Genomic DNA, 13,856 nt, shown 5'->3' with positions numbered 1-13,856 from the left:
AGGGAGCTTTGACTCTCAAAAGTTTACCCTCTGAAAATCTTGTTGGTCTATATGGTGCTACTGGACTAAAATCCTGCTGTTCCACCAGGGAAGTTATTTTGACCTGCACTGCTCCATATCCTTCTGCTAGCCCTGGCAATCTAATACCGGAAAGAGAAAGGAGACAAGCTTAAGAAGCAAGCATTTCTTCTGTAGCCATTTATTAGCCCTTCCATCACCATGAGAAAGTGACCTACACTGACAAATCAGCATTGCATACATTTAACACGAAAGCTGAAACCCACAAATCTCTTCCTCATTCCGCTATCTCATTATTCAAGACACAGAGATGATGAAGTGCTAGTCCAGTATGCTTTCTAAAACATGCCAGCAGAGGGAGCCTCTCCAAGAGATACTTCTAAAGTGAAGAATGGAGTTTGGGGTGTGCCAGTAAATACAGATTCATCAGCTGGCCGGTAATTGTTCTTTGCAAAAGCCTTTTAGGCTAGATAATATTATGCCATGAGCATGGTAGATGATAACTAATATACTGTGTTCTGTCCAACCATGCACTTGCCAGCATCAAAATGTTTCAAATATGTGAGCACTTCTATTTGTTTCCCACAATTTATCTACCAGTGAATTGTGGCAGGACCTCAGCTCCTTATGAAGCTCACTGGGCGATCTTAAGCCAACCACTCTCTCTCAGTCTACCCTACCTCACAGGGTTGTTGTGAGGATAAAACAGAAGAGGGGAGAATTACGTCGGAAGCTGTTTGGAGGCACCATTGGGCATAAAAATAGGGTATTAAAATGCTTAAAAGAAAACATTACAATATTTGCCAGGGCTGTTTTTGATCACATAGAGCAAAGTGTCCGAAGATGCATAGTATGCTTTCCCTTCCCCACCAAGTAGCTATAAACTGCTGATTTCCATTCCAAATGGGCCATCAGAGGCCAGAACCAAGAGCCAGTGTAGAGTAGTGGCTAGTGTTTCAGGCTAGGATCTGAGAGAGCCAGGTTTGATTCCTCACTCTGCCATGGCAGCTCTCTAGGCCAGTGACACACTTCCTCAACCTAACCTACCTCACAGAGTTGTGAGGCTAAAATTAAAGAGAGAAGAGTGATGTAAACAGATTTGAGTCCCTGCTGGTATACAGGAAACAAGCAAACCAAGGCAGCTGCATTGCACTGGAGGTGCAAACTTCTCATCCCCTCTTACTTTCTACCGGCCCTGCATTTACCACCAAACTTTATGATTCTAGACTGTGCATTTGGAAGTAACTCCTACACCCAGCACGGGAAGCCTGTGTTCATCAGACACTCAACCTCCTGACTCGGCTGATGAGCAGTTGCGGGGGAGGTGCTGTAAAGAGCCTGTCCCCTGCATGCAGAGAATAGGGTTGTGGTCAAAGTCTTTAGAATGTGTTGATTCATTCCTCATTCTCTATATCCCCCACTAGTCATCTACAAAGAGATCAGGCATTTGCCAAGAGAACTAATCGGTACCAATTACAGCTATATACTTCAGTACTTCCAATTGCTGCATTGTCCAGCACTGCATAGCCTTCTAGTCCATACTGACTCCTGCTGGGATGCACAGATGACTAAAACCCAATCAATTTGAAGACCACCACCTGCACTGCACCAAGGCAGACATATATGTCTGCATGAAGCATGGAAGAGGGCCACGAAAAACGTAACGCTGCCCACCCCTGGATAATGCCAGTTGGTACTACAGCATCCAATCAGGAGATAAAGAAACTGCCTTGTAGACAAAATCAGAGGGAGTTACCTTTATATGGAAGTCTGCAGGGATGGTCCTGGCTCCTACAAGCTTCTTCATGAGGTAACCCCTCCAGTTTGTGTACTTGGAGCGGATAGCTGCACAGGAAAGACAAAAGAGCAAGCAAACGAGCTTACCTGGCATGCACAGGATTTAACACAGGAAGCTCTCCTACTTCTCTAAGCACGCCAAATACCTCTGAAATAGAAGTTTTCACAGGTGTCAAGGCCACCTAGAGGGAGGGGGCCTAACACTTCTCGAGAAAGGGAATTCTTCAGTCTGGGGGCTGATCCACAGCTAAAAACTCCTGGCCGTGTACATACCAATATAATTTCCATTAATACAAACACACACAGCAGGGCAGCAGCAGCTTATCTTGGATGGTGGGGATACTCATTCTTGCTACAACCAGATCAAGTTCTGGACCACATATGGCCAAATTCTACAATGTGCTATGAAAGCTATGCATCTAACCTGACCTCCAAAAGTTCCATTTAATCAACTGGTGACTTGTGAGGTTGCAAAAGGAACTGCATACTAAAGGAGAGGAAGCAAAAAGGAAGACCAAGGTCAAGGGAACAAGGGATTAATGTTAACAATGCTCGTACAAGTTGTCAAAGGTTCTGATCATCACACAAAACCATATATCCTTTAACTAACTGCCTCATAATGCATATAGAGTCTTGCACAAATGGAGATCAGTTAGCAAAGTGGTTGGAGGAGCAAAAAAAAAAAATAGTAACCAGCTTTTCCTAAAAGCCTGGCTAATAAAAGCCGGCCTGGCCATTTTTCCAGAAGTCTGATGCGAAGATGATGTCACATCACCTGTGTGGACCTGGATATCCATTTCTCCTTCCCTTTGATGAACCGAGTAAAAATGTAGAAACTCCTCCCAATTTGCAACCACACATAACTGGAGCAAAGTGGCTTTTTAACTTATCAGAAGGGTTTCCAGAGGGCTGCTGGTGTCCATAAACAACCCAAGTCAAGCTCCAAAGATGTTGATTGTGCCACAGGGACGACTTAACTCAGCTTATTCCTTACCACCCCACTCCTGAATGTAAGTATTTATGCAATTATGCTTGGTTTATTCCAAAGTGCAGAATTTGGGATTTATAATCACTATATCTTTATGTATATGATCCAATTTTGGAAACACGGTATTATAACTGAAAGGGAACCCCATACATTGGGCAAGATTCAGGCACTTACTTTGGGGGGGAACCAGGATTTTGCTGTTAATGGCACACCAGCCAATAGGGTGGATGTCCACAGTGCCCAAATTGACCCAGAAGTCATGGCTGGAATCACTTTCAAAACCTTCATAACGTAGCAATGCCTTGTAGCCTTCCATGATAGATTTAGGGAGGGGGGAGACAGAACGTGAAGCAAGTTAAATACTCATGGTCATAGATGCAGAGGAGTTAGCCGTGTTAGTCTGTAGTAGCAAAATCAAAAAGAGTCCAGTAGCACCTTTAAGACTAACCAATTTTATTGTAGCATAAGCTTTCGAGAATCACAGTTCTCTTTGTCAGATGCATCTGACGAAGAGAACTGTGATTCTCGAAAGCTTATGCTACAATAAAATTGGTTAGTCTTAAAGGTGCTACTGGACTCTTTTTGAAGTTAAATACTGTTGCCATTCTTTCCTTGACAACTGCTGCAACATCCCACATAGCACAGCCTCCATTTCACTGTGCACTAACCACCAGATGCCTCAACACACAGGGCTCCCACCACTTGTTTTAAGAAGCTGTTCCAGTCTACTGAAGTTTGTTGTTCAGAAGTATAGATGGTGCCCCAGCTCAGCTTCACAAATCCTTTACAGCGCTCTTAACATCAGCATTCAGTTTGTACTGCCTTCTGGATCATCGTGGTGAAGATAGCAAGAAGGAACCAAGATAGCAAGGAGACTGCCACTGCTGTGTCTCCCCCTCTATGTTTCACCACGATGATCTCGATCAACCAAGAGTACTCTCTTAATAGGTCACTGCTTTACAAGAAGAGTACATAATTTACAGTTAAAGGTTATCAAATGGCAGATCTGGAAAAGTCCTGTATGGTTTTGACAGCTAGAACAGCCAGTATCAGAATAAAGGAACCACAGTCAAAGAGTATATGACAACTTTATAATACCATCCATGCATCAGCCAAGGACTGTAGGCTGGTATAGATATTCTTATATCTTGAGGCAGTAGTGGTTGCCGGGGAGCTAGGCAATATACTTTCTTTAGAATCTCATCACAGACTAACCTGGACATGTTTTGGAATTACTGAAGAATTTACTTGGGCTGGGAGTTGAATCCATAGGTAAAGTAGTCTAACTTGATCTTAACTACATTTTAATATTCGGGGGAGGGAGTGCAGGGACTAAGTCTGTGATTGTCTGTCCTAAACTACCAGGATGAAGCAGGGCATCAAATAAAAATGAAGAATCAATTCCCAGGCTTTTCTGCTGCCCTCCTTAAGAGACCCACCTGCAATCTTAACAACAGAAGCAATCCAATACACACGACTAGGAAGCACCGCATCACTGTTCAACACTTCCACCTTCATCCCTTTAATCACATCCTCCCATTGTTCAAAAAGGGGCACCTGCAAGATTTAGGAAGGATGAGTGAAAGGTGGCAGGAAACATGAAGAGGCACAGAAAGAACAGCAAATACCAATTATGTATACATGCAGAGGGGTGTGGGAGGTGTCTCTCAGAAACAACATAACAGAATTGTAGGATGTGTTCTTTCATTCTGAATCTGCGGTTTGATTGCTTTTATTTTCAAATACATTCAAATTTAAATTGTTCTGTCTTAACTCTCATGTCTACATACAAAACTGGGGGAAGGGGGAGGAGATGTAGGGACTTTGCTAAAAGCTAGGAAACCATAGGGAGTCCAAGATGCGCAGTCCCGAAGACACAAACAAATGGATTTTCAGTTTTAAAACTTATGGTGACTTATTAGCTGGTTTTATAGATATTAAGGAAGACTCGGTTTGCTCAAGTCTTTGGCTGCTTTTGGAGATGATGATTTTAAAGTGAATGATGATATCATTTACATTATTGTTTCCCCAGAAGCAGAACATTTATATGTGAAAGAAACAAATGCCTTGAGAGGTTGTTTTAAAAAAACCTTTACAATACACAGATAACTTTCTATAAAAAGAACATTTCTGCAAGACTGACTTCATGTTTTTAATTAACTATTCATATTTCAAATTGGTTGCTAAGTTCACTTGGGACCCATCTACATGCTGCTATTTAGCATTTCACTGCTGGTAAACTAGTGTCTAGTGACAGTTTTTAATTTTTTTTAGTTATACCATGTTGTTCTTTGAGACAGATTTAATGGAGCAGCCAATATCTGCCACCCAACCACTGAGCCCGTTCATATCCACCCAGCTTCAACCAAATTCTTTATCAAGTTCTCACAGTCTGCTTATTGGGTTTAATCTACTGAAGAGAATGCTCATACAATCAAGACCATAGTGGTTACCTAGACAACAAATGCCTGCACTGAATGTGCTTCACATCCTGTGGTGGTGCTTCGCTGCATCACCCCATTTATGGCAAGTTTCAGAAATCTCTTCAAATTGTTCTTCACAGCCCAAAAAGGAGGTGGAGGCAGCTTTTTAAAATAAAAAAATGTAAAACAGTGACTATTCCTAACACTTCCTCATTAAAGAATACTTTCTAATTATTTTTTAGATGTTTATACCCCTCTTTTCAATGGGGACTCAAAGCAGCTTCCAACATCATTCTCCCTTCTTTTATTTTAGCCTCACAATGACCCTGTGAGGTAGGGTAGACGGAGAGAGAATGACTGGCCCAAGACCGCCCAGTGAGCTTCATAAGGAGCTGAGGCCTGGCCACAATTTATGGGTAGAAAAATCATGGAAATCAAATAGTGCTCACATGTTTGAAACTGCTGACAGGGGCAGCCTTGCATCCATGATCCTGTAGGTACGTTCCCCAGTCAAATCCTACGACAAGAGCTAAAAGAGGACATAGAACCATTACAGTCATATACAGCACAAAAGATTAGTAACGCTGACAGAACATGTATATCTTTTATTGGAACAATACTTGGTTGGAACAAGAGCAATCCTTCAGCCTGCCCAGAGATCTTCATCCCATGAAAAGGAGCAGAAGATTAACTTCAGGTATGCCAAAAGCAGAACAGAAGGGTCTGTCACTTCCATAAGGCACATGCGTATACATACCTTAAAGCCAACACAGACATAACGTGGGTGATTGTACTGTCTATTGAATGTTCCAGCAGTTGATTGTACTGACTTACACTGTGTAATCCACCTTGAGTCTCAGTGAGAAAGGTGGACTATGTCAGGCAGGCCAGCCAGCCTGCCTGCCATAACTGTGAATGCATATCTACTGGGGGTGGGGGGGTGGGATGGGCTTTTTTCCTGTAGTGTAGCTTCCTTCACTGTACTTGGCTATGCTTTGCTAAGAGGCCTTATCAGTACTGCTGGCATCGTGTGGGAACTAGCCATGGGAAATTCAGCTTTGCATCTTTTGCAGGACTTTCACTGACTTCAGTTGACTTGTTTGGACTGGGGGGAGGGGGACTGGGGTATAACCTCTCGGGGAAAACTTTGCTTCAGCATTCTAGGCAATATCTATGTATCAGTGCACTTCTAGGGAGTTTTATCTTAATAAAGACCTTTAACTCATGCAACCGTGTTGGATGAAGTGGAGAGTCTGAGAAAATCTCCTAGCCAGGCCTGACAGACTATAGATAATAAAAATAAATAAGGATGGAAGGAAAAAATCAGGAGCTGGGTGGAGAGCTTCTCTCCCACCCCGCCTCTGGTACAAATTCCCCCATCCTTTCAACATTACAAACATACCAACATTAACCAGTGTTAAGGTCTTGCTAACCAGTTTCAAGCTGTAATGAAAAAGTCAATCTGGCTAGCTGAAACCAGTTAACATAGATCCCCATTTAACTCTTGATTGCAATTAAGACTTTGGGAGGCTTATCTACATTGTGTCTGCATCAGCCTCAAGATGCTGAATAATGACGTCAGTATCTCTCTAATGGCCAGTTTTTCACAACTCAGACACAATTCAGTGTATCCCCAAATTATGCACACAATCTTATCTCAAATAGAAGAGTACTCCCCCAATTCCAAACATATCATTTGTCTTATTAGGTACCTGAACCAGGAAGATGCACAGAAACCACAGAAGAGGAATCATACGCTCTTTAAACTAAACTGTTCAATTAATTCCAAGTTTAAATCACAAATAGAGATCAGAAGATCAACCTTCTAGAAATCAGAGTACTCATATCAAAGAAAAAAAATCTCTACCAGCCCACCTAAGTCTGGTCTCCTTGGACCAGACACAAAACAGAAGTGTTAGGGTCCAGACTCAATCTCCTCTGCTGTGTAATCCATAACTCTCTCCTTTGCTGTTTAACATCTATATGCACCCCCTCACCCAGCTGGTGTGGAGTTTCGGGCTTGGGTGCCACCAATATGTGGATGACACTCAGCTATATTTGCTGATGGGCGGATGGCCTTGATCTACCCCAGATGTCCTGGAGTAGGCTTTTGAAGCTGTGGCTGGTTGGTTGAGACAAAGTCGGCTGAAGTTAAACCCTGCGAAGACGGAGATCCTGTACCTGAGTCATGGAAACACGGATTTGGGGCCCCAGCTTCCTGTACTCGATGGGGCGGTGCTTATGCCAGCCTCGAGAGTCAAGAGCCTGGGGGTGATCTTGGATGCCTCATTGACAATGAAGGCTCAGATCATGGCGGTCGCCAGGTCCTCGTTCTTCTATCTTCAACAGGCCAGGCAGCTTGCCCCCTATCTTTCATCCTGCGACTTGACTACAGTGGTCCAGGCAACGGTCACCTCTAGGTTAGACTACTGTAATGCGCTCTATACAGGGCTTCCCTTGAACCTGATCCGGCAGTTACAGCTGGTGCAGAATGTGGCAGCACGTGTTATCACGGGCTTGCTGATGTGTTAGCATATAACACCGGCACTGTGTCAGCTGCACTGGCTACCAGTGGAGTACCGAATCAGGTTCAAGGTTTTAGTATTAATTTATAAAGCCCTATGCAGACTAGGACTGGCGTATCTGCGGGACTGCCTCTCCCCATATGAACCCCAGAGGACTCTCTGTTCTAGTGAGAAACATCTGTTAAAGGTCCCTGGCCCCAGGGAGGCCCACCTGGCATCAACCAGGGCCAGGGCCTTTTCGGTCCTGGCCCCAGCCTGGTGGAACGCTCTGTCTTAAGTGACTAAGGCCCAGGAAGATTTGTAATCCTTTCGCCGGGCCTGCAAGACGAAGCTGTTCTGCCAGGCATATGGGCAGTGCTAGGCAGGGCCCCCCTGGCCGGTTGATGAGGGATTGGGCCCTCCCCACCACCAATACCCCCATTTTTAAAAAAAAAAAAAACTCTTGAATGCAGAGATGCTCTGAAGTTGTTTTAAATTTGATCAGTGGAATTCTGTGCCACTATGATGATATATATAATTGTATTTTAACAGTAATTTGGATGTTTTTATAATTGTTAATTATAACAACTGTTTTATATATTTTAACCTTTATGTATTTTGTAATCCGCCCTGAGACTGCTGGAAATGTGGGGAGGGCGGAATAAAAATAGAAACTAAATAAATAAATAAATAAATAAAAACAATGAACAAGGCAGTACTTCCCAAGCCTTCTAAGTAAGGTGGAGTTATGACTTCTCTCCAAATCCAACCCTACAGTTTGACCAGCATACATACAGAACTGAAGACTTAGAAGAGACCAAGGAAGGACTTCTTCATTAGTATTCTTGACACTGGGGTCCAAAGGGTTACAAGCATACTCCAAGAGGTCTTTTGAAAGAACAGTGGGCAAGGCCCCCATCATAGCCATCAGGCTAATGTGAAAATAGAACCCTTTCCTTTTCTTAGGAGCAGGGGCAGCTCAGGGGATGAAACTAGTGTCTCCCTCTTTTACTGCTACCTAGCTTTGATGTAGCCTCAGAACATGAACCAGAAAATGAATGGATTGGTTGTTGGAAGCCCTACGGTCTTTAATTGGCTAAATAGCATCAAGGAGGTACCTTCTTAATACATGCATCATAGTTACTTTAGGTGTAAAAGTGAACTGGTGCTCAGTCTGTTTTTCAACCCCAAAACATTTACCATCAGACTGAGATGCCACTATGCATCCATAAACAATAGTAGTAAATGGTGGTGGTCAACTGAATACCAGTTCAGGTTTCATGTGATGCTGGTCTTCTATTTCTATCAGCATCTCTGAAAGTTTTTTCCCCATCCTTCCCACTCCTGTTCAGCTAGCCTCTGTGTAGAAATTATCAATTAATAAGTACGCTGCTTGCTGTTTCTGCCACAAAGTCCCTTACTAGTCAAGGGGCAAGTTTAATTAGAACTGTCAGAAATCTTTTCAGTTGTGGTCCTATAGAATCAGCTGCCTTCTAAGGCCTGACTTGTAGGCCATGTTCAGAGAATGTGGACAAGTTACTCAAATTTGCTTTCATAGTGTAGCTGATCTGGTTCTCACTGTGCTGTTTGGAGGACACTTGAGGACAGAGACCTCTATGGGCTTGCCACACACTTTGAAAGACAGCTGTCCAGTACATGGTGGGGTTCTGCTGAGGGCTTGGAGAGCCACAAAATTGGTTTTTTAAATTAAGATAGGAGAACCACAGATTGCTTGAAGTTTGAGAACCACTGTTCTAGTTAAAGACCCACCCACAAACAACAGGGCTATCCATCAAACAAATCCACACAACTGAAGAATGTCATATGCTATAAGAAGAGACCAAGAACACATTCCAGGAAGGGCCTTCAAAACAAGAGTAGTTCAAGCAAGTGAACGACAATACAACCTACAGAAGAGGATTCTCCATTTGCTGCCATTATAGGACGATTCGCATTAGATAACTGTTCCTCTCACAGGGAGGCACTTCCAAGTCCAGGCACTATAACTGTATCCATTACCTTCATGAACCCAACTTGAAAAGAAAGTATGATGGACAGAAGGCTTGTCCTGCCCCTGAAAGGTAAACAAGTCACTCAGCTATCTTATCCCCAACCCCATGGAAGTGCTGCCCCAGCATCCAATCACCTTTCAGAGGAGGGATGGAATATCAGAGGGAAACGCAGCAGCAGTTCAGTTCAGGGTTGCCTTAGGGAGAAAGCAGTCAGTTACTGAGTCAGCCTCAGCAAGACAGCAGTTTTGTGTATAGCTCTGCCTGGTTGTTTAACAGTCCTCTGGGAGAGTAGAGAGTTGTGAGGACTGGTGATGAACAGCCCTTATACCCTTTAGTCTGACTCTTTGGAAAGGGGCAGGCTGATACGGGTGGAATCCTGTGCATGTGTGAAGGTTTTAACCTGCTGGTTAGTCAGTGAAAGCCCTTTGTACATGAAAGGATTATAGGAAATTAAAATCACAATCTGAAGTCATAACTAGCTTAAATTTATGTGTCTGTGTCCCTCTGGATCCAAAAATCATTTTTTTAAGTCAATGGGAAGAGTTAGCTATTCCATAATGATCTTTATATAGCAGAACAGTTTCCTGTAAGTTCTAAATTTAGGGAAAAATGGCTACTATGTATTGTCGAAGGCTTTCACGGCCGGAGAACGATGGTTGTTGTGGGTTTTCTGTATTGCCGTGGTCTTGTCATTGTAGTTCCTGACGTTTCGCCAGCAGCTGTGGCTGGCATCTTCAGAGGTGTAGCACCAAAAGACAGAGATCTCTCAGTGTCACTCAGTGTCACTCTCAGTGACACTGAGAGATCTCTGTCTTTTGGTGCTACACCTCTGAAGATGCCAGCCACAGCTGCTGGCGAAACGTCAGGAACTACAATGACAAGACCACGGCAATACAGCCCGGAAAACCCACAACAACCAAAAATGGCTACTGTTTTTTGAATACGTTGATAGGTATAATATCCAACCCAAATCAAAAATACTTCAAGCAATAACCCACTCTGGAGGCTTTATTCTGTAGTTTTAAAGATCTGGTGAACTGTATATCTTTGTTTCTTTCTTTTCAATTCTCTTCCTGTATCAAAATAGTTTTCTTACTTGTTCAGCTTTAAGTTGTTTGTTTGTCAGTTTGTATGTTATACTTGTTTAATTTCAATAAAAAATGTTTTTTTTTAAAAAATTGTGTGTCTCAGCCAGGTTTCTCCTTGAATGTTGGGAGACCTGGGCTATGGATCTGTTCTTTAAAAACAACTTGTACATAAATACATCTTCTATGTTATTTTTATAAACCTCCTGCTTCAAAGTTCTTCTTACTCACCACAAAGCCTACCTCAACGCATAGAACCCAAAGCCTTTATATTTGTTACCATCAGAACATCTAGCAACTGAGGGGAAGGTTTACATTTCAAAACAAACTTAGTTTCCCAAAATTATAGGAGGTTGTGCAGGTTCCCTCAGTTGGAAAAAATGGCCTATCACATACAACTTAAGCATTTAAGCATGTTTAAAAGCCATAAGAGGAGAATAAAATCAGGAGATTTTCTTGGTTAATATTAAAACACAAGTGGGAGATTTCCTCCAACCCCAAATATTTTGTTTTTTTAACATCCAGCCTGATAATTAGTTTTGGAGAACTCAAAAGCTTGCACACTACTCTATGTTATTTTGGTTGGCCTTAAAAGGTATTACACAATTTTCAGATTTTGCTCTGGACGAATGCAGCCTCTGAGTCTGTATTAGTTACCCATTCATTTCTTTTTTCCCTGTTGGCAATTTTTATTTAAACAAAAAAACCCCACAATTTTTGCACATAGTTGTGATGAACTCCCTATTTATATTTTGCTGTTTGAAATAAGTGACAATCTCTTATTTCCTCTACCTGCTGCTCACACTTACCATCCTGGCCAGTTGGAGTCCCATCTGCAAGTTGTCCTGTACCCTGCGTATGAAGGAACGCCCCAATTTTAGCAGACCAGGCTGCCTTGTGCAAGACTTTGGCTTTCTTTGTAGGCGGTTTGCCCTGTGAAAGCATAAAAATGCAGATTTTTCAGAACACCAGCACAGTAAGGAGGAAATAAACCTTGCTACCTCTCATGGAAGGTTTTACAACTAGCGCAGTCCTGAGCACAGAGTTGCATCCTTCTTTGACCACTGAAATCAATGCTTAGAAGGGTGCAACTCTACTCAGAATTGCACTGTTAAGACTATCAGATCAAAAGGACACAATTTTAGAAGAGTAGTCCTTGCTGATCTGTTTGCCACCAATGCAAAAGTCCTGTGGCACCTAAATACTAGAAAACATGTTGCAGCAGAAGCTTCACAGGGCTAAAACTTGCATTGTCAGATGTATCTGATGAGACAGGCCTACTCTATAAAAGCTCACACAAGCTTACAATATATCAGTTCATGTGTCAGCTTTTTAAGATGCTGCAGGACTCTTTCTGCATTTCTTTTAAGAAGGCACAGTTCTATTAAGTTCATTAGATGAATGTGTAATTCATGACTGACTGGCCTTGCCGTAGCATAGTAGATAGAGGTTGGGTTGTGAATCAGCACTCTGCTAGATGGAATCTCATTACTGCCATGACCTCTGCCATTGGCCTTGAGTAAGCCACGTCTCTCAGGGCCAGCTTGCCAGCACTGTTGTAAGGATAATAACACTGACCTTGTTCACCACTCTGAGTGGGGCACTAATCTGTCTATATAAACATAAGTTATTATTATTATTGTATCGGGGGTTCAGAGGGAGCCCCCAGGTATAAACGATTTTACAATCAACAAGATGAAAAATAGAACTGTTCCCAATGGGCTTGTAAATCAGAGTCATGTATCAGAAAACTCTATAGGAATATAGAAGAGGAGGATTACCTACATGCTTCCTTCATTTTTCTACCCAAGAATCTCCTTCCTTCTCCAACCCATTCCTCTTTCCTTAGTTTATATACATCATCAATATCTTCCTCTACAAATTCTGGGTCTATTGTTTTCCACCCTTCATATAAATGGTGACTATTGAATGATCACACCCCTCTCTTCCAGATCTGAAGTCAATCACCAACTCTGGATCTACCTTTAGTTTCTACTGTAGATACAAATCACTGCTCCAACAACACTAGCTTATACAAGATCAGCTTTACTGTGTGGCTAGTGGGTTCCCAAATAATTACAACCACTAACAAGGATTAAACAAATTCCACTCTGCATAAGAATGCATTGAAAAGGATATAGAAAAATCTGCTAGCTCACCACTCTTCAATTCCTCTGCCCACAAACACAAGACAGTGGTTAAAAGGCAGATATTCCATTTTAAGGGGGCTGTTCTGTGTTGATGCAGATGGTTTAATATTGTGAGGAGAGATCGAGAGTTGTTCAACTTAACCCTCTTCCCCCGGTACAAGAGCTGCTCTCGCGTGCCTCCAAAATCACCAGAGCTGTTTGATGCTCCCTTTTCCCATACACCTGCTGGCTAGCTGCCATCTTAAAACTCTGCTGGGAGAAAGGCCTTTCAGAAATCCCTGCCACACATCTAGTTATAGAAAGCAGCACCTTCAAATAATGTCTTAATTTCCCTGTATCCCAAGGTTTAGCAAATGGTGGCCTTATTTCCCAACCGCCTTAGCTTTCTTGGATTCTAGATTCCCATTTAAGTGGGTATTGCTCACCTGCAGCCTAGCCAAGATGCTGGCCTTCTTGGAATTTGAAGAGTAGCTTCTGGAGCAGGAGACGCTGCAGAAACGTTTGGTCTTTGAGAAGAAGGCATCTTTTGTGCCCACAATCCCACACATCTCACAGATAGCTGAGGGAGCATAAATATAACATGCCTCAGCAAGGGGGGGGCAGTTTTGTCTGCAGCAAGCTCAAAGTTGCAGTATTAAAATAAAGTACAAGGCAATAATCAGGCAGTATTAAAAATGGTGTCTAGGAGACTCTTCCTCAAATCAGTGAAGAATTGTTTGTGCCCTCCGGACCTAAAACTGGGGCAAAGTCCAACAGTGTAAAGCAGCTAGGAAATCAAGGCAAATGGCGGGGAAAGTCAAAAGCACTAGTCCCTGCAGGTTGACAGCCGTCATTATTATCCTGGTGTGCAAACTTACAGGTTAAAAAGAAAGAACAGCA

The 13,856-nt window shown here is 42.6% G+C and overlaps 1 protein-coding gene across 4 annotated transcripts in view; it reads right to left on the bottom strand.

The window, feature by feature from the left end:
- L3MBTL2 (L3MBTL histone methyl-lysine binding protein 2) overlaps positions 1-13,856 on the bottom strand; it is a 35,663-nt gene that overhangs the window by 14,866 nt on the left and 6,941 nt on the right. For 3 of the 4 annotated variants that reach the window (XM_054988581.1, XM_054988582.1, XM_054988583.1), the window contains exons 3-8: positions 13,403-13,536; positions 11,637-11,760; positions 5,676-5,755; positions 4,243-4,360; positions 2,978-3,112; positions 1,775-1,863 (exon numbers count right to left, since the gene is read on the bottom strand). In XM_054988581.1, coding sequence (XP_054844556.1) covers positions 1,775-1,863; positions 2,978-3,112; positions 4,243-4,360; positions 5,676-5,755; positions 11,637-11,760; positions 13,403-13,536 — 680 coding nt within the window. The remainder of the gene's footprint in view (positions 1-1,774; positions 1,864-2,977; positions 3,113-4,242; positions 4,361-5,675; positions 5,756-11,636; positions 11,761-13,402; positions 13,537-13,856) is intronic. The other variant, XM_054988584.1, reaches the window with a different exon arrangement.

This window comes from Eublepharis macularius, chromosome 9, assembly GCF_028583425.1.
Source record: "Eublepharis macularius isolate TG4126 chromosome 9, MPM_Emac_v1.0, whole genome shotgun sequence".
In the NCBI taxonomy this organism is placed as follows: Eukaryota; Metazoa; Chordata; class Lepidosauria; order Squamata; family Eublepharidae; genus Eublepharis; species Eublepharis macularius.
Note: the sequence above shows the minus strand (reverse complement) of the source record. Positions and strands in the feature narration are given on the sequence as shown.